Genomic DNA, 20,091 nt, shown 5'->3' on the forward strand with positions numbered 1-20,091 from the left:
TTTCACTAATTCCATTCAAAAAGTGAAACCTGTATATTATATTCATTCATTACACACAGACTGATATATTTCACGTTTATTTATCTAAATTTTGATGAGTATAACTGACAACTAGGAAAATCCCAAATTCAGTTTCTCAGAAAATTAGAATATTACTTAAGACCAATACAAAGAAAGGATTTTTTGAAATCTTGGCTAAAAAGTATGAAAATGAATAGTATGAGCATGTACAGCACTCAATACTTAGTTGGGGCTCCTTTTGCCTGAATTACTGCAGCAATGCGGCGTGGCATGGAGTCGATCAGTCTGTGGCACTGCTCAGGTGTTATGAGAGCCAAGGTTGCTCCGATAGTGGCCTTCAGCTCTTCTGCATTGTTGGGTCTGGCATATTGCATCTTCCTCTTCACAATACCCCATAGATTTTTTATGGGGTTAAGGTCAGGCGAATTTGCGGGCCAATTAAGAACAGGGATACCATGGTCCTTAAACCAGGTACTGGTAGCTTTGGCACTGTGTTCAGGTGTCAAGTCCTGTTAGAAAATGAAATCTGCATCTCCATAAAGTTGGTCAGCAGCAGGAAGCATGAAGTGCTCTAAAACGTCCTGGTATACGGCTGCATTGACCTTGGACCTCAGAAAACACAGTGGACCAACACCAGCAGATAACATGGCACCCCGAACCATCACTGATCGTGGAAACTTTACACTGGACCTCAAGCAAGGTGGATTGTGTGCCTCTCCTCTCTTTCTCCATACTCTGGGACCCTGATATCCAAAGGAAATGCACAATTTACTTTCATCAGGGAAATTAACTTGGGACCACTCAGCAGCAGTCCAGTCCTTTTTGTCTTGAGACGCTTCTGACGCTTTCTGTTTTTCAAGAGTGGCTTGACACAAGGAATGTGACAGTTTTCTCAACTGTTTTCTCAACTAGTTAGACAATTTTCTCTAACTGCATTAGGATCTGTGACAAATGAAGGAAAATCACAATCACCCTCAAATAGATTCCACTGTTGTGAAACTTCAAAGCAATACTTGTTTCCATTTGATAAAGGAAAAAAAGAGTTTACTGAGACACAAACTTAACCTAAGTCTTATTTTTTGTTATACTTTCTCAGTTGATTGATTACGTGAAGAACTGAAAGTATTTTGCTCTGCTATGTTTGTGCAAATTAGACATTATCTAATTAAATATGCACTAGTTTGCATACATTTCCAGAACAGAAACCTGAATATTGCATCAAGTCAGGATCAAAATTCTTGTTTCATTTTGCTGACATGTTGCAGTCAGAGGTTTTTACAGAGGAGATTCTGGATCTCTTTTAATCACATCCAGAAACATTTTCACCATGCTTTCAGGAATAAAATGTTGTATAAAATCCAATAATATATGAACAAATCCCAATCAGAAAAAAAAATTGGTGCATGTATGTGCAGATGAAGTAGAGATTTCTGGCTCAGGTGCATGATAAAAAAGAGAGAAACAGCCTTTAAAGGTAATCTACAGATCCAAACAGGTAACATGCAAAAAAAAAAAAAAAAGTATTTTCCCCCCCAACACATCCCCAAGACTGAAACATCACGTTGCCTTAAAATTATTTGAGCATGATAAATAAAATTAATTATATTTCAGAATAAATATCAATCAGATAAGTAAATTCTCATTTTACATGGTAAAATCTCAGTAATACATGCCTTTGAGAGACAGGCTCAATGAACAGCAATGACCTAATTTTTGATGTTACTCTGTGAACTGTGTACTTCTGAACTGGCTGGCATTCAAATTGACAGCTTGGAACAAGTATTAAATTCATTTAAAATATGTTATATTATTATATATTCTGAACTTAACATGATTTCAGACAAATATACTCTCTTTTTCTTTGGAATAATCTTGCATCAAGTGAGTAAAAACAGCACTGTGCACCAGAAAGAAGTGTGGAGCCACTAATTGGTCTGAATTTCAGTGGCAACAAAAGCCCTGGCTAGAAAATTCCAGCCCTGGTTTTACAGGACCTGCTTTGTTGCTGCAGTGTTTGTTCTCTACTGCTGTGTTAACAGTTATCTTTTCGGTGGTGGCCTCTCCCCACCCTTCCACACTGTGCATGAAATGTTCCTCAGCACAAACCCGTCCAGAGCCACCGTGGCACAGTACAGGCAATGCTCCGTTCTTTACAGGACACTATACAGACACCAGGAGTGGCCCAACAGCTGCCTCGCAACCATGTTCCCACACAGCTTTGACTACAACCAGCCGATGAGAAAGCGTTGAGAAGAAGGAGACATGATGGGACAGTTCCCAGAGGATGTGGTGGGTGGCTCCACCACAGAGGATCTGGAATGCAAGATCTGCTACTGTGCTTACAGCCTGTCAAGTCGACGGCCCAAGGTCCTCGAGTGCTGCCATTGTCTTTGTGCCAAGTGCCTTGTCAAAATCCTTGATTTAGGTGAATCCTCCCCGAACGCAGTGGTCTGTCCGTTCTGCCGCTACATCACAGACCTTCCCAGAGAAGATGTAGAGAGTCTACCAGATGAGTATAACTTGGTGTCTGCCTTGCTCTCCATCCAGAAAAAGAAGCACCAGAACCTTAATGACAACCAAGGGGAGATTCTCCTCAGTCCCAGACACCTTAACTCTCTGGTGGGACATTCGGCTTCAGCTTCTCCCACCTCGATTCGTTCCAATTATGTGGTGATCACCATTATGGAGCCTCGGCAGGAGTCTATTATTCCAGGTTCGGGTAGGGCATACCGTTCTTCCAGTCAGGACTCCATGGCCTCTGTTACCCAGAGATGGACAGTTTGGAACTGTGCGGCCCTGCTGTGCCAGACTTTAGCACGCGTCCTGGTCTGGCTGCTGGGGCTGCTGTATTTCAGCTCCCTGCCTTTAGGTGTCTATCTGCTCATCATGCAGAACACCACGATGGGGGTGTTGATGGTCAGTCTGGTACCTGTTAGTCTTCTCATTGTCATGGTGTACGGCCTTTGCCAATGCCTGTGCCGTGAGTTTTGGGACTGTGTACCACCATAGTGACCAAAGTGTAACTGTTATGTATGGATACAATGATTGGATTTGCTAATGGTCCTGCCAGTTTATGGAAACTCGTACATTTTCCAGTTTATTGGATAAACAATGTACACTACTGAACTGAAATACAAAAAATAAAAGTAGACATATATAATTTAGTATGCTATCATAAAAATTCTAATCATGTTAGAATACTTAAAATTTATTCTCTCTCTCTCTCTCTCTCTTTATTTTTATAACTGTCCATGATTGTTGATTGTAATATGAGTGGTTGAAATGGGCAGGTCAATAACGACATCCACTCTAGGTTTGCTGATGTTTATTTTCTCTGTCTGAATAGTTAACATGCAATAACTTTGTTAGTCATTGGATGTTTGGGTGACATTTTACAATAAGGACCCATTAGTTAACGTTAATACTGCATTAAATAACATTAACTGACTATGAGCAATATTTTTGTTACAGTATTTAATAATTAATTTGTTAATTTTAGTTAATAAAATACAACTGTGAGTTCATGTCAGATCAGGTCCATTAGAAAAAGTATTATCAGATACACTTTTGATTTCAAATGACTTTAATTAAGATTAATAACTAATGTGCTTAACTAATGTTAACAAATGGAACCTTATTGTAGTGTTAACAATGTTTTCAATATAAAGCACTTAAACATACCACATTCTGGGTCATGGGTAGGCCATATATTTTAAGATTTAATAATCATGTTTATTAGTTTGACATTGTTTCACTTGGAACAAAAAGGAATGGAAAACACAAACGTGTCCGAACATGTTTTCATGAGAAATTCACAAATGAACCATTAATGTGTATCACAAGAATGATGAGGAATGTACTTTAAACAGTTTGGAAAAAAACTTTACCTCCCAAAATAAATCAGATGCAGCTCTCATTACGTAAGTTGTGTAAGTTGTTGCAAAATCTGGAAAAGCTAAATTTCAGATCTTGATACATTATACCATTCCACTTCTACACAATGTGAAGGTTTGTAGGGGAAAACACTATTATTCACATTTGTATATAAAGCTGTGTTTTATATTGTGTTTTGTAAAACTTTTGATGCTGCTTGAACAAGATGAAATACACTGACCCTGCTGAGGGGAAACAATTAAAATAGTTTAATTCGTAGTTTATGTTGCATGGACAATTTAAAAAAAAAGAAAGAAAAACTGATGATTCAATAGGTGTTGTGAGTTTCTGTGTGTGGAGGGAGTAGGGACATCGAGGGGTGGGAAGTAGACATTTTTCTCAACAATGCCTAAGGGGACCATAATTTGCACCATAACTATATTGCCCCAGGATATATGAAAATGATTAAATAAATAAAGGAATCATTGTAATATGTAAGTATGCATAAATTTTCTCACTGTCACAGCCATCTGAACTATCTATAACAACCCAAGCGAGAAGGAGGACATGTTATTGATAGCTCGTGTCTTGTCATGTACCAAGTGCTCGGGGAAGTATGACTGGACCTTGAGAGAGCCAATCAGATCGCTGGATTTCACACTAACAACAAACAAAAGATCGGGGTTCCTTCTGCTGCTGTCTTTCTGTCCCTTTTAGCCTATATAGTCTGTTCGATCGGCTGGATGTCGTCTTAAATAACAAGGATCAACTTTCTGGTTGTCTGTTATGTTGTTGTAAGCTGCAGTTTCGCGGTATTGGCGTGATCAATTCTGTCTAGCGTCTTGCTAACTCTATCGGAGAGGCTGTTTGCGGGCTAATCGCAGTTAGCTGGCTGGCTAGCCAGCGGTCGATCCGAATAAAACAACTCCGAAATCTCAACGCCTCTTCTCAACGTGTCTGACAGTGGTCTCTTTAGCCACTGGACACTGTTAGAAAGCTGTCCAGCTAAAAATAGCTGGCAAGCTGTTGTTATCGACGGCAGGAATCGGATCGCGATGTCAGGACCGTCATCGGGCTGTGGGTTTCTGATGTCGGTTGTCGTCCACGGAGACTTGGCTCTCAGCGAGCAGGAAAAGGAGCTCAACCAGCGGCTTAGAAGCCTTTACCCGGCCGTCAACGAGCAGGAGACCCCACTTCCCAGATCCTGGAGCCCCAAAGACAAATTCAGCTACATTGGCCTGTCTCAAAACAACCTCCGGGTCCATTATAAAGGTAACCGAGGCTAACAGCAGCAGATGATCACAAACACCGAGTTGTTTACCAGCTAAATGTTGAAGGCATTAGCCAGGTTAGCTCGATTCAAGTTGTACTTATGATTAACGATCTAAAAATACACTTCTGTTAGCTTCTGCGTACGTTAACGTTACTTATATTCGTCTGTTAATCAAACCTATTTTTAGTCACACAAACTGCTAAAATCGTTACGAACGATTAAGGAACGATTTAGACTGATACTTCAACACATAAGACGATAAAAGTAAACGAATTAATTTGAAACTTTGATTACTAATAACTAACTAACGTAACTGCGACATGTTTGAATAAAAATAGCCTCCCTTTAGCATTATTTAGCACCATTCCTAGCAGTCAGCATTGTCTAGTAATTGAACTAACGTTACTGCTCTTAATTGAAGTTTTATGCATAACAATGTATGTTTGTATGTGCATATATATATATATATATATATAACATGTAGTCTTTGAAAATGAACGGTGAAGGTATTAAGTTTGAAAGTATTAAGTTCGTGTATTATAGCAAGGAGATGGTGGTGAGTTTCAGCAGCGAGCTATAAAGATGCTTTAGTCATTTCCGGAAGTACCTACTGTATGGAGTTTCACTGTTGAAATGCACTCATTGTCAGCTCTTTTGACAACATGATCTGTGCATAAAGGCTGTGTTTTAATACACACATGCTGATGTAGGTAGTGATCGAGGCCGACGCAGAAGCTCTAGCAAGGCCTCTGAGTGTTTATCTGCAGAGGCAGGTTTTCTGCCATCGCGAGTATTTAAGACTTTTACTAGGAATTCAGCAGATAAAAAGTTGTAATATATGTATAATTGTATTACCATATTGAGATATTAAATACACCTCAGTAATCCAGTGAGGTCTCTGCCATTTCCCTCAGCTGAGTCATAAAGGTAGGCCACAGAATTAATTAGGCCAGTCAGTGCTGAGCACAGGTAGGTTTCAGGTAGACTGCATTAAATTACCAGTAGGCCAAAATGTCTTAATAAATTTACAAGCTACATATAAGCTTATGAATATATTCAGATACAATGATTATTAATGGGGGTAATGTTACCAAAAGTGGTAAATGCACCATATATTTAACTCTTGAGCCTGAGCCCTAACCTAAATAATTGTGTTAAATAATATATATTTGATACATCAGGATTCTATGACCCATGTAGTCTGATATAGTGACAGGATGTTTGTACACAAGGATAAAAATTTGGTGCAGTTGTTATTATTTAACCTGTTAACTGTCACTCACGTTTTTTGAAGATTGACACTTGAATGTGCATGATACAAACATAAATTTTTATAATTCATGACTGAAAACATTTTGTAACATGATTTTGATGTGCCATTTACATGGTAATGCAATGTCTGATTTTAAAATGGGTTTTGAAGGATGAATTTTGAGATTTTGTGTTTTCAATTGATATATAACTTCTGATGATTTCTAAAATGTGATAGAGAAAAAGGCAACGAGAAAGTCTTTTTTTTAAACAAAGGTCAAAGCTCCTTTTGTAATGTAGATTTCTGAGGGTGCACTCTTGTCATAAATTCATCTATTACTTTTCCTACATAATTTTTAACAAAAAATATTGGTAAAATATATATTTGGGAGTCTTAGACCTTTCCAACGATATATAGTTTGTCAAGATTAGATTAGATTTGATTGTAATATAGTACAGTCAATGTAGGCGTCCCGTATATGGGACGGGGTGACATTTAACAGGTTAAATGACCAAAAAGTAAGATTAAATTCTGACTTTGTAAGATGAGTATGAGGTCCTCTGTAGTTTTAATTTGGGGGGAAACACATAATGCAATGCAACTCGATGGTTTAGAGATATATATAAATAAATGCTCCTCAACAATCCTGTTTTATGATAACTGATACATACATTTTTACACAATAAAAAAAGATTATCTAGTTAACTTAATTTGCTTTAGTCCAGTAATGGCTTGTCTTGAAATATTAGTAATGACATAAAGATTATTATGTTCACTTTATAAAAATCACATTCAGATTTCACAGCAAACAGTAATTTTGGAATTGAGAATGTTTTTTTTGTTGCTTAAAAAGCATGAACCACCAGAGGAATGTGTACAACAGGTTTTTCAGCAAAGTTTCTGTCATGTTTTCAATTAGTGGCTTAGAAATGTATGAGCCAAATATGATTCAAAGGCTTTATGTTTGAAATGTGTTGACAAAAGTACTGTATTTTTTATTTTTGTTGTTGCTATTTTATGTCTGTCCAGTAATGTGTTAATAATGAGTAAATAATGGGTTGATGCTTCAGACACCAGTGAACTATAGCTGTAAATGTACTGTATGCATTTGCTGTGCCAGAGGTGAGTGTTAAAGTGTTAACATGAACATTTAATGTTTATCTGCTTACCCCCAGGGCATCAAAGATGTAGGTGACTTTAGCCCCTTTTACCATGCAAGTTAGTCCCAGAAAATTGCCGGGTCGCCTTCTGTGTGAACGCAAACACGTCCCGAAAAAATATGTGCAAACTGTAATGAAGCAGAGATAAGGTAGTTCCTCAGTATTTGCGCTGAAGCTGAGATCGTTCGCCAGTTTAAGTGAAAGTTAACGTGCCTAATGTTTTCGACACATACATTATACGTCCTGATGTCATGTGTCTTTATGGGACCCTAACCCATGCACAGATTCCGGGATATCACTCGCAGTGTGAATGAACCAAAATCTAACGATCCAGGAGCAATTGCCGGGACAGATTACCCGTGTATTATCTGGAATCTCTGTGTGAAAGGGCTTTTGTGTCTTCAGTAGAACCCAAACTGAGATACTGAACTCAAACGTCTGTTAGCCATAAAGTGCAAGTGGATGGGAATCACGGCTAAAATATACAACAAAACAAAAACAAAAAACATACACAAACAAAAACAAATTAAACCATGCGGCTCGTGACCATACATTGATGTGTAATGATGTTGGATGCACAGGGGGTAAGCAGATAAACATCAAATTTTCATTTCTGGGTGAACTATCCCTTCAAATATATAGCTAATATGAAGCGGTTTTGATAAAAACAGTGAAAAAAAAAAAAAAAAACTGCCAACAAGTTCAAGACATCAAACTCTTCCTTATTGATACACAGTTAGAGCTATATAGCATATGCTTATTTTTGTGTTCATGTACTTGTACTTTTACTGCTACCTTTGTATTTGATGTTGGTTTGGTTTTTATAATTAACTGCCATGTTTGTTCTGAAATTGAGAATTTTTGAAAACTGATAGATTCAGCTGAAGTATTTGACTTAAATGAGGTGACAAGCTGTTTTGTTATTTTTTTTGTAAGAAAATTCTATTTCAGGAGGCATATTATTGACTGTTAATAACAGTAAAAAAAAAAAAACTTTTTTATGATTTTCTGATATTGTTGTGGCTATTGCTAATAAAAATGGCAATAAACATGAAACCCCAAATTTAGAGCAGTACATATTCACATGACATTTTTAAATATCACAGTTAATGTGCAGTGTTTTTCTGTTGCCAGGCAAATATCATCAGCCTAAAGTGTATAACTCTCAAAGCTAAAAAATATATTTTTTTGCGATGTTAAAACATTACACATGTTCTGTTGTTCCTAGTGAGTGGTACAAACCATCAGCAGTTGTAAATGATTGTTTATGTCTTTCAGGTCATGGAAAGACCCCAAAAGATGCGGCATCTGTCCGTGCTACACATCCTATTCCAGCTGCCTGCGGTGTCTATTACTTTGAGGTGAAAATCATCAGTAAAGGACGAGATGGGTATGTGACAGATTCTTTTTCTTCTTAAATGACTATAAAGGGAAAATTTTAAAGATGCACTCAGTATTTTTTTTTTATTAAGTTTTCCTGCACTTTTATTGTCACCTAGTGGCTTGACTGTAGCATTATGCCGAAGTTTTACTTTACTAATATCTTTGTAGAAGTTCTCTATTACAAGTCAGCACTGATTAATTTATTCTGTTAGTGAAAATGTCAGATAATATGAAGTTTACAGAGATGAAATAATTAGTATTAGTAATGCTGGACATTTGATCTCAACATGGTGGCACCCATAAAGTGACCTGTTCCATGAAAAATGACAGCTTTTGTTCAGTCCAGAGTTATTATAGTTAACTAAACAAACAAACAAAACATTTTTGTTATTTAACTTGGTGTACTAAAATAATTAAAACCTTTTTTTTATAAATTACCAAACACTTGACTAAAAATATGAAAATGCTTTAAATACAAAATGAGTTATCAGTGATACTAAAATAACACTGATTTGAAATACTTTTCAGCAATTTTAACCCCCTTGAAGCAGAACTTTTTATCATATAAATGCTGTTTTTGTGAGCAGGTACATGGGGATTGGCCTGTCAGCTCAAGGGGTCAACATGAACAGACTTCCAGGTAAATCGACTTTCGGATGTTGATGAGTCACTGGGCTTTTATTTCTAGTTACACATTAGCTATGTCATGTTTTCAGGTCGTTTGTGTCTAAAATGTCTGTGATCACTATAGATGGACAGGTTTTGTAGTTTATATTCAGCTAGTGGCTGTTAACTTGATCCTCCACCTTTTGACACGCACAGACACTGGGTGGTTACTCTGTGAGACTACAGCTTGCCAGGGAGATAAGAGTTTAGAGAGCTTGGTGCTCTTTCCTGGAGTTTTTGTGGTTCTTTGTTTCCAAAAATCACCAATATGTGCACAATGTTCTGCCCTTAGGATGGGACAAACATTCATATGGATACCATGGTGACGACGGGCACTCCTTCTGCTCATCTGGCACTGGGCAGCCCTATGGTCCCACATTTACAACAGGCGATGTGATTGGCTGTTGTGTGAACCTCATCAACAATACCTGTTTCTACACCAAAAATGGCCACAGTCTTGGTAGTAAAAATTTTTATCGCTCATTAAGATCAAATACTTTCTTTTAATATATCCTTTCTTATTACTGATCATCAATTCAGTGAACATTATGTATACTAATGCATACTACTATCTCTAAGAATAGAATATTCTTCATTTAGGGTTATTTTAGTAGTTTATAGGAGATATGAAGCATTGGCTATTTAAACACCATGTATTCCCACAGTTTCCTGCTCGGATCTTGGTTTTACTTCAACATTAATGCAATTCTTCTTTTTCTTTTTCTTTTTTTCAGGGATAGCTTTTACAGATTTACCGGTAAGTGTCTGTTTTTCTTCTTCTCTGCAGGGTTTGAAATTAAGATTTTGGTGCCATATTATATTAAACACCTCCATTCAAAAGTCTAGGGTCAAATTGATAATTTATTTTGTCAGAAATATGGTTAAAAAAATGCAATACTATGAAATATTATTGTATTTTAAAATATGAGTTTTCTATATATTTTCAAAGCTGAATTATCAGCAGCTATAACTCCAGTCTTCAGTCACATGATCCTTCAGAAGCATTTCTTATTATTATCAATGTTTAAAACTGTTGTGCTTTTTAAGTCTTTATATAACTTTTCAGCATTCTTCATTGAATGGAAAGTTAAAAGGATAGCATTTATTTGACAAATAACGTTAAATGTCTTTACTATCATTTTTGATCAATTTAATGTATCCATGCTGAATAAAAGTGTTAATTCCTTATATATTACTTTTGAATGGTGGTGTATATTTTGATTATTTTAGTTTGATTATATTATTGTTCATTATAGTTTTATGTAGTGTATACTCTGATAGTTTCTTCAGATAAATGTATGCTGTTTATAAGCCGACTATATGCATGTCTTTTGTTAAAATGTTGTCTAAATATTGAACTTGCATTGACACATCATTTGTTGCTTTATAGAATTGTTTTTGTCTTTGCCTGCCTGAGGGTCAAGGGGTGATAGATCATTTGTATATTTTTCGTTCTATTGTAATATTTTTAGATATTGTAGAGGAAGCCTTTTGCTATTGTTTTGTCTTTCCTTCCTTTCTTCATCGTTCAAGATGTTGGACTGACAACCCCCAAGCATTGCTCTCGCTAACTGAACAGAGGCCTGTTTGGGGCTAAAACAATAATCCATTGAGCAGAAAACACAGTTGGCTGGTAACCAGCATTCATGCTAATCTGAGTACTTCTGTGAAGTATGTCAGTTTAGCAGCCCTGACCTTTCTTTCTATTGGACTATGAGCACAGAACCTCTCACAGAGTTATTCTTCAGAAAGCATCAGAAAATGACTAATATGTGCTTATGCCCTGATCTGACCAATAAGCAACATTTGAAATCTGATTAAAATCTTTTTTTCTAATCCATCTCATTCTAAACGCCCATGACAGACTTTAAACTCAGCAACATTTTCCATCATTTCTTTTAAGCTAGTTTCATTTGTTTTATGAATAAGTCTTTAGACATTATGCTTACATGCACATCATTAATAATAATTTAAAAAAAACTGTTAAATTAGCCATTAACTATAATACGCATTTTGTAAAATGTGCTTATTTTGCTTTTAGCCCAACCTTTATCCCACAGTGGGTCTACAGACCCCAGGGGAGGTCGTGGACGCCAATTTTGGCCAGCATCCATTTGTCTTTGATATTGAGGATTACATGCGTGAATGGAGAACCAAGATCCAAGCCCAGATTGACCGCTTCCCCATTGGGGAGAGAGAAGGAGAATGGCAGGCCATGATTCAGAAGTGAGAACTTTTGATTTGGAGTATTTTTGTAAGGTTTATTTCAACCTAGTTACCAGTGTCTAGTTTTTAAAACCTTTCCAAAAGTAATGAATGGTTGTACTAGTGGCATATTTTCTGACATATTCACTCTCTCTTATTAGAATGGTGGCCTCCTATCTGGTTCACCACAGTTACTGTGCCACCGCTGAGGCCTTTGCCAAATCAACTGACCAAGCCGTACATGAGGAACTCGCTTCTATCAAAAATAGACAGAGTGAGTCTTCCCAGACAACACAAATAGGCTATTTTGAGTCTGTCTGAATGTTAAAGTCAACGTGAAATTGTATTGGCACTGTTTATTAACTGTTTCTGATCCAGTAATTGAATTGAATGTATCTGAATGATTCATCAATGCACGTCAGCATGCAGCATTCTGGGTTGAACATTCTCAACTCAGTACTGAGTAAAGATGTCATGTTTGTGATTGCAGAGATCCAGAAGCTAGTCCTGTCTGGCAGAATGGGAGAGGCCATAGAGACCACTCAAGAGCTTTACCCAAACCTGTTAGAGAGAAACCCAGACCTCCTCTTTATGTTGAAGTAAGTGTGATGTGTGCTGTCTTTCAGGAATCTTCAGCAAAGACACTATATACACAATGTATCTATTTCTCTCTCTTTCCAGAGTCAGGCAGTTCATTGAGATGGTGAATGGCACTGACAGTGAGGTCAGGTGTCTCGGTGGGAGGAGCCCTAAGTCACAGGATAGTTACCCAGGGTCCCCCCGTCTCTTCAACAGCCCTGTTCACAAAGCCAGCAGCTCCCAGACCTACCAGACAAGTACGTATTATATCCACCATTTTGTTTTCTGCCAGCATGGGTGAAAAAAAAAAAACTTTAGATCTTAGAAAAATCGGGGCTTTTGCACCAGAGAAATAAAAATGTAGTTTCTAAAAGTACCTGCTTTGAGGTGTGCTCGCACCGCAGGAACTGGGAACATTTTTAATTATAGGAAAACATTTTTGGGGGGGGACTAAATAAGCTCCTACTTCAGAGTAGGGTGTAACCCAGCACAATAGGGACTACCAGAGGTGTAAGTGTACTTGATTAGCCGCACGTATGCCATATGAAACTCCTGCACCCACCATTTTTAAAAAGCTGTTTAAACACCGTTTACATATTCAGTACTAAGTCCATGAACTGGTGGTGCGAAAGCAACGGAAAATGGCTCCAGGGAAAACATGGTTGCTAGTTTCTAAAAATGAGTCGTTTTAACTACCTGGTGCATTAGCCCCTTATGTAGTCTTCATTGAAACAGCCATTATGATAAGTGGCTCTCAACCAGGGGGAACCTAAAAGTTTTTAAATGATTTAAATTGAGTTATGTTTGTGTGATTTAAAATGCTGAAAAATACCAAAAATAAAGAGTTCTATCATTGAAATGAAATCACATTTAACGTAACAGAAGTACCACTTGTACATGTCGGCTTAACAGACAAATATTGTCTTGGACAGACATGGGCTTTGAGGTCAAAAGGTTGAGAACTGCTGATTTAATCATTTTCAAATCGAGGCCAATTCTAGACCAGAATGACCTGTTGATCATGAATAGATGTTATCACTGATCATTTGTGCTTCCCTCTTTTTCCAGGTTTTGATGGTAATTACTGTAATGGTGTTTCTTCAAGTAAAGGCCACACCTCAGCCCATAGTCACAAGTCATGTCCGCCTACCATACCAAGCCCCGAGCTTGGTGTCCTGAATGGCAGTCGGGGCCAGCTGACCAACATCAGGTATGGTCTTTGTTCCATAGTGCAGTGAAATATCCTAAAAGTTGACATGAAATAAAAAAAAATTCCCTATTATTTGTTTATGCATGTTATAGAATGATAACATTTTTTTTGCCTCTGTAATATATATTTAAAAAGTCATAACTGAAATGACAGCTTTCTTCAATTATTAAGTCCAATTCATTCATGAGTGCAATGCCCACATCTCAAAATCCATAGATAGAACCAAATCCCCCCAATAATCTCTTCCACTCGGATGTACCTTCATAATACAAAAGATAAGCTCTGTTACAACTTCTGTTTCATCACAACTTTCATTCTAAAGGACAAATGATATAAGAACATAGTAACTGTAAAGCACAAAATAAGCCTGTTGTGTAAATGTTAACTCTTCCTCGCAGTACTGAGGTGGAGATGGAGGTCGATCACTTCTCAAACGGAGTGTCTGAATCCTCTTCAAATGGATTTCTGAATGGCAGCTCTACTCACGGGATAGACTTGGAGGAATGTGATGCAGATATGGGTGAGAACATTAATTGGGCTCATTCTTCTGTTAAATTCCTGTGCATCTGCAATGCAATTTGTTGTGGGTCAAAGGGTGTCGTGCATTTGTGACTTTTATTCAGTTATGTTATGCAAATGAATCGCGTGTACCATTTAAAATGAATGAAATGTTCTGTGCACAGAAGTGGATAGTGCTCTGTCTAAGAGGCAGTTGTGCGGAGGGAGCCAGGCAGCTATTGAGAGAATGATTCAGTTCGGCCGAGAGCTACAGAGCATGAGTGAAAACTTGCGCCGTGAGAGGGGCAAAAACTCAGCCAATAAGAAGATGCTCAAGGTACTGCCTTCAATATACACTCATTGTAAAAGTTGGATATAGGTGGTGTTTGTACCTGTAATAACAAATATTATTTAGAAAAATATATGCATACCCTTGACACAGAAAAGGAATTTTACAAACATGGAGGTGTATATATATGTTTTAATCCTCTTATTGTCTCCATTCCTGCAGGATGCGTTCAGTCTGCTGGCATATTCAGATCCCTGGAACAGCCCTGTGGGCTACCAGCTAGACTCCATCCAGAGAGAGCCTGTCTGCTCAACACTCAACAGTGCAATATTAGGTAGGTACAGCATTAGTCTTCATATATTTGAACTCCTCTATGTTGTTCAGGCTCCGTACAATATTGAATACTGCACGTGTATTTGAGCCAAAACAAGTCTTCTTTTCCTGAAACTAAGTAATTAGATGCTTATTGTCAGGAACAACAGGATAGTACATATACATTTTGAAAAAATTCCAGGATTTTTCTCCATATAATGGACTTCGATGCTGTGCATTAGATCATGACAGCGCGTGCGTGCTTGCAGACGAGGGCGAGTGAGCACGGCTCTGGCTAAATTTATTTGGAGATGACTGCTCAGGTCTCATTCGGCACAAATCTAAATGTTTCCATATTCGCAATGTATTTGAATGTTAAACCATTATTTATAATGTAAACTACGTACACGTTCGCACATAGACAGAAAAGATTATCTTCTTCATATGAGGAAAAATGTCCTTGGCATAACAGCAGAGTCGACCGGAATTCTACGGTCTATTTAAACTGACCAATGTAACCTTTTAAATGTTTAGTTGACTGTATTTGTTTTGATAATGAACTGACTGCTATGTAAGTTTGAATTGCTAGAAAATACGTGTGCTCCAGGCTCCGGAGCGATCGAAACAGCTGAGACAGAAAAAAAAAAAAAAAAAGATAATCGATTAATTGTTTGCAGCCGTACTTGCACTAACTCGACTTCACACATAACACGTAGTCACATTGGAAAGGTCAAGTGCAGTTAGCTCTTCATCTGGGTACTTCGGTTCAGAAAGGTACGGTGGCGCAAAAAAACTCCCATCTTATAGTTTTGTGACTTTCCTCTTTCAGACAAATCAAATCGGGGTTACATTAAAAATTGTCCTGGCCCCTCCAAGATTTTCAATGTGGGTAAGCAGGTGTTGGTTCTCAGCAGTCCAGAAAACGTGAAATAAAGTGTGCACATCTGTACTAAAGTGTCCCTCACATGGCTCCGGGGATGAATGAAGGCCTTCTGTTGCAAATCCATGTGTTTTTGTATACAAACTATCCATGTTTCAAACGTAATAACCTTTTTTTCTCACTTCTGCTGACTGTCGTACCCTATGGCCAATATAATGCATCTTTGCTGAAATGTTATGAAAGAAATGAATTTAAAAATATCTTTGAATGGTGGTGTCTATTACTGTTTACTAGAGCTTAATCTTACATCAAATAATTTAACATGCATATGTAGCAGTTAATTATCCTTTTTTCTCTCTCATGCAGAGACTCATAACTTGCCAAAGCAGCCTCCCTTGGCACTCGCCGTCGGCCAGGCAGCTCAGTGTCTGTCCCTCATGGCTCGCACAGGCAGCGGATCCTGCGCCTTCGCATCAGTGGATGATTACCTGCACTAACCCCTGGAGAATCATCCCTTTAAATGACCACGTGAAAGAGGCCCACATCATCCCGGTCCATCCCAGACCCCCCCCACCCCCCCAAAAAAATAACTGGGGCCAGCTTTGAAACCACGGCCTGATGAACTGAGCCTCCACATGGCCAGACCCATCCTGGCTCTCTGACAAGACTGGATCCTCTTCACCCAGGTCGAAACTGGGCCTAAAGACACATTAGGAAGAGGGGTTCTTAAAAGTCAGATAAATTCCCCAATCATTATAGTCTTTTTTTTTTCCTTTTGTCTTTTTTTTATTTTGGGGGAGGGGAGGAGGTGCTGGGTGGGGGGTTCAGCAGGCTCTGATTGTTTGTTTCCTAATTTACAAGGCATGAGGAAAATTATTATGACATAATGTTATTATCAGTAGACTTGCATATAAGATATATTTGTTCTTGGTTGAAAGCTGGCAGAGTGAGCGAGCCCGAATAACTAAGGTCCCACCGCGGCAACGCCCTGCTATTTTCGGGTCTCAGCTTGTGTACTTTACCATTTAAAAAAAGAAAAGAAAAAAAAAAGAAATAATATTGAAATTATATTAACACGAAGAGTGGAACATTTAGTTATCTTACAGATCAAAAAAATTAAAACCCAGAAAACCTAACACTGCTGGAGTCATCCTTAGTAGTGGTATTTAGTGTAGAGCGTTAGTGTGAGCTGTCTTGAGTTATGCCCTTTTTTGTGCAAGCGCACCCTCCCTCTGCCAACTGCACTGCAGGATTGATGCAATGTTTCGGACACGTTGATTTGTAATTGTATTGATGTCTATGGTCTTTTCATCCACCCGATCTCTTATGCCTAGTTTTAAAAAGTCCATATTCAGGCGTTCTCTCGTTGTTGCCTGCACTGTGTTTTTGTGCAGTTTGGATGTGCGACAGGAACATGGTGAAATTAAGGTCATATCCAGTCCCAGAGAGGCAAGCCTGCTCCATTGTTTTTTTTTTCTCCTCTTGTTTACCAGGCAATCCTTCAGATCATCAGTACTTTTAAAACAAGGAGAATGGTACAGTATTGTCATCAACACTGTCTTATCATTTTCAGTAATAAAACGTAAATACCCAGTTGAACGAGATATACCGGTCTGTTTTGACATTTCAGCAAGCGTTCGGATGTATGCGATTACACCACAAAGAGCATTAATAATGCCAAACTAAGTGTCTTCTCACGTACTTAAAGGAATAGTCCACCCAAAAGTGAAAATGATGTCCTCATTTACAAACTTGCAAGACTTTGGTTAATCTTCAGACACATTATATGAAGATATTTGTATTAACCGGAGAGGTTTCTGTCTTTCCATCGAAAGTCCAGGTAAGCAAAATGTAAATGATCCAGGAAGGTTATAAACACATCGTAAAATAAACCATATGAATCAAACTGTTTAATGACAGTTTTTTTAAGTGATACCATTTTAAATGTTAATTAGATTTAATTAAGGCTTTTATTTACATCTAAATTTAAAATGTACATTTTAAATTAAATTAATTCATTTAGCAGACGCCTTTATCCAAAGCGACTTAAAGTGTATTCAGGCTATCAATTTTTACCTATAATGTGTTCCCGGGGAATCGAACCCCCAACATTGCGCTTCTTAGCACAATGCGCGCCAATTGAGCTATAGGAACACTAAATGATGAACAAACACTAAACATCTAAATGATGATAAACACACATGCATAGAGCAAATGTCATATATAGTTTTTTAAAGACTTACCTAAACCTTATGGGTTGGGAACAAGTTGAGTAAATGACAATTTTTATTTTTGGGTGAGCTTTCCTTTTAGCTTCCTTGTAAAATTCTTCAACCATGACTTGTTTATATGGTCATCAGAGTCATTTAATTTAATAAAGTCTTATGTACAAAGTAACTGACACATTAATTATTAATCCTTCAATCAGTTTTACATTTATTGATGGGTACAGTAAATATTTAAACTTAAAACATTTTTACTTGAGGCAGAAGCTGAATGTAAATTTAAGTTTTCATTTGTACGGCAAGTAATTTTTTTTAAATGACTTAATCTTATTTTATAACAAGGTTTAATATTTTAAAACTATAAGGCTAAAAAAAAAAGCTTTGAAATAAAGGTGTCCTTTTGAAAAATATGATCCACAAGGTCAAAAACAGCTGGATGATGGAAGCCGTCCCCAGATGTGACGGTTTTCATGTGTTGAACTCATAATTAAGCAGTTCTTTCTCCTGTTTTGTGTCTCAGATAGGAATCAGTTTATGCTGGCGTATAAACCGTTTGTTGGACCTTGTAATCCTCGCCTTTTTGTAAGCACCTATAAATGAATAAAAACAGCTCAGCTGGTTGCTTCACAAAACACACGTTGAGGACATGATATACTTGCTGAACATGAAAATCTCACAACTCACCCAATTTTTTATTCGCAAACTCCACAGCTGCACCTTGGCTCGCACCTCTTTTCTTTTTGAGGGACAGAAGCTCTGCATCTGAAGATAAATATATACAAAAATATTTTGAATATTCAGTTGGTCTACAAAATCTGTTAAAAAGCCAAGTCAGCGCATGAGCTTACTGGTGGTCCTTTTGGTTCCTGTTCCATAAAGGCGCGACTGAACGAAGTCCATGGCCCTTTGTTGCAGTGATTTGGCATCAGATTCATCCTTTATCCTCATTACTCTGTAGCTGACTGGTAAACTGAAATCAGACATATTTTCCAGATGTACACTTGGAACCCTTTCAGTATGATGAATGTAAACACATTATTATTATTATTATTTTTACCTTTTTGAGGTTTTCTTAGGCATGGTCCTGGTCTCCTGTTCCTCATCTATAAAAGAGTTTTGTCATTCAATACTTTTACCAACCAACAGAGAATTTTTTAAGTTCTAGATTTTTACAGTTCTAGAATTGCAAGGTTGAAGATTTTATTACCTTTTTTGTTGTGTGATGGCTTTGTTGAAACATTTTTCTTTATTCCTTTATTGTCTGATGGATATGTCTGTCTAAAATGAAGGATTAACAATATATTAAGTTTCCAAAATGATTTAAGGAATCAAAACGTTTCTATTCAGCTGGGGAACTTACTTTTGGAGTTCTGTATCAAACTCCTCCAAGAGCTCTTGAGGAAGAAGTTTTCGCTTCTGAAAAACAAGAGATACAACATTTCACGATACTTTGCCTAATGCTAAATATGCTACAATTTATTGTGAATTACGTTAAAGTGGATAAATAATATATAAATGTATAATGATAATATATAGTGATAATAATCATGTAGACCTTTTGCTCTTGAAACAGCTGTTGTCTCTTTCTTCTCTTCTCCTTCAGCTGGTTCTTTTCTCTGGAAAACAAAGTGTAAAACAAACATGTTTACCCCGTTAGCGCTCATGTGCTCGGTGTCTGGAGCCAGTGGACTCACTCACAGACCTTTTGGCTGCATCCAGCGCATCTTTAACGCTCTTCAGAGCGACACTTTTGGACGCATCAAAGGCGACCTCCTCTGGGAGTTCATCATCACTCGATTCAAACTGATTCTGTGTCAGTTCAGACATTTTCTAAGTCTCTTTAAACGTATTCAGCTTGGCTTTAGTACACACGCTGGACGGGACTCGCCATATTAAAAAGCCAACGACACTGAACGTACATTAAAGACAGCCAGAGTAAATCAAAAGTATTGGTAATAGTAGATGCTGCCATCTGTTGGCCCGGATGTCTCAGCAAGCTCTGCTCGTAAACAAGCTGATGCAAATTGCGTAGTTTATAATAACAGCACCATAGAGCACATACTGAAGATATAAAGACGTCTGTTTTGTTTTGTCATATATGTAACACATTCTTTCGATGCAAAGAAGTACTTATTGTTCATACTTTTTAAATGAAGAACAAAAAGAGAAAACACTACCACCATATACACTTATAAACTATAACTATGTAACTAAATTAAATTTTCTTAAAAACTAAAGTTAAAACTTCTATGGTTTCTTACAACA

General features: G+C 37.5%; 3 protein-coding genes across 3 annotated transcripts; 2 read left to right on the plus strand and 1 right to left on the minus strand.

Annotated features, from left to right (window-relative positions):
• Positions 1–2,123: 2,123 nt before the first annotated feature.
• On the plus strand, positions 2,124–4,194 carry LOC128030284 (E3 ubiquitin-protein ligase RNF182-like). Its single transcript, XM_052617772.1, has one exon. It carries the CDS (start codon positions 2,284–2,286, stop codon positions 3,028–3,030), a length of 747 nt encoding a protein of 248 aa, XP_052473732.1. The 5' UTR covers positions 2,124–2,283; the 3' UTR covers positions 3,031–4,194.
• A 246-nt stretch (positions 4,195–4,440) lies between these two features.
• LOC128030263 (ran-binding protein 9) lies at positions 4,441–17,205 on the plus strand. Its single transcript, XM_052617743.1, has 14 exons — positions 4,441–5,166; positions 8,858–8,969; positions 9,550–9,602; positions 9,921–10,088; positions 10,363–10,385; positions 11,670–11,854; positions 11,995–12,107; positions 12,324–12,432; positions 12,515–12,669; positions 13,481–13,622; positions 14,021–14,142; positions 14,306–14,457; positions 14,632–14,743; positions 15,968–17,205. The coding sequence occupies exons 1-14, from the start codon at positions 4,950–4,952 to the stop codon at positions 16,096–16,098; spliced, it is 1,794 nt and encodes a 597-aa protein (XP_052473703.1). The 5' UTR covers positions 4,441–4,949; the 3' UTR covers positions 16,099–17,205.
• An 805-nt stretch (positions 17,206–18,010) lies between these two features.
• Positions 18,011–19,738, minus strand: nol7 (nucleolar protein 7). The gene is made up of 8 exons (XM_052617786.1): positions 19,529–19,738; positions 19,382–19,442; positions 19,187–19,242; positions 19,034–19,104; positions 18,884–18,929; positions 18,675–18,796; positions 18,511–18,588; positions 18,011–18,416 (listed from the first exon to the last, which is right to left on the minus strand). The coding sequence occupies exons 1-8, from the start codon at positions 19,651–19,653 to the stop codon at positions 18,343–18,345; spliced, it is 633 nt and encodes a 210-aa protein (XP_052473746.1). The 5' UTR covers positions 19,654–19,738; the 3' UTR covers positions 18,011–18,342.
• Positions 19,739–20,091: the final 353 nt, after the last annotated feature.

The sequence above is a fragment of the Carassius gibelio genome, chromosome A2 (assembly GCF_023724105.1).
Source record: "Carassius gibelio isolate Cgi1373 ecotype wild population from Czech Republic chromosome A2, carGib1.2-hapl.c, whole genome shotgun sequence".
Taxonomy (NCBI): Eukaryota; Metazoa; Chordata; class Actinopteri; order Cypriniformes; family Cyprinidae; genus Carassius; species Carassius gibelio.

Coding starts and splice junctions, on each gene's coding strand:
- LOC128030263 (XM_052617743.1), top strand. CDS start 4,950: ATGTCAGGACCGTCATCGGGCTGTGGGTTTCTGATGTCGGTTGTCGTC. Junction 11,855..11,994: donor TGGCAGGCCATGATTCAGAA/GTGAGAACTTTT, acceptor CTCTCTTATTAG/AATGGTGGCCTCCTATCTGG. Junction 12,108..12,323: donor TTCTATCAAAAATAGACAGA/GTGAGTCTTCCC, acceptor TTGTGATTGCAG/AGATCCAGAAGCTAGTCCTG.
- nol7 (XM_052617786.1), bottom strand. CDS start 19,653: ATGTCTGAACTGACACAGAATCAGTTTGAATCGAGTGATGATGAACTC. Junction 19,243..19,381: donor AGCTGTTTCAAGAGCAAAAG/GTCTACATGATT, acceptor CTTGTTTTTCAG/AAGCGAAAACTTCTTCCTCA. Junction 18,417..18,510: donor GTTTGCGAATAAAAAATTGG/GTGAGTTGTGAG, acceptor ATTCATTTATAG/GTGCTTACAAAAAGGCGAGG.
- LOC128030284 (XM_052617772.1), top strand. CDS start 2,284: ATGATGGGACAGTTCCCAGAGGATGTGGTGGGTGGCTCCACCACAGAG.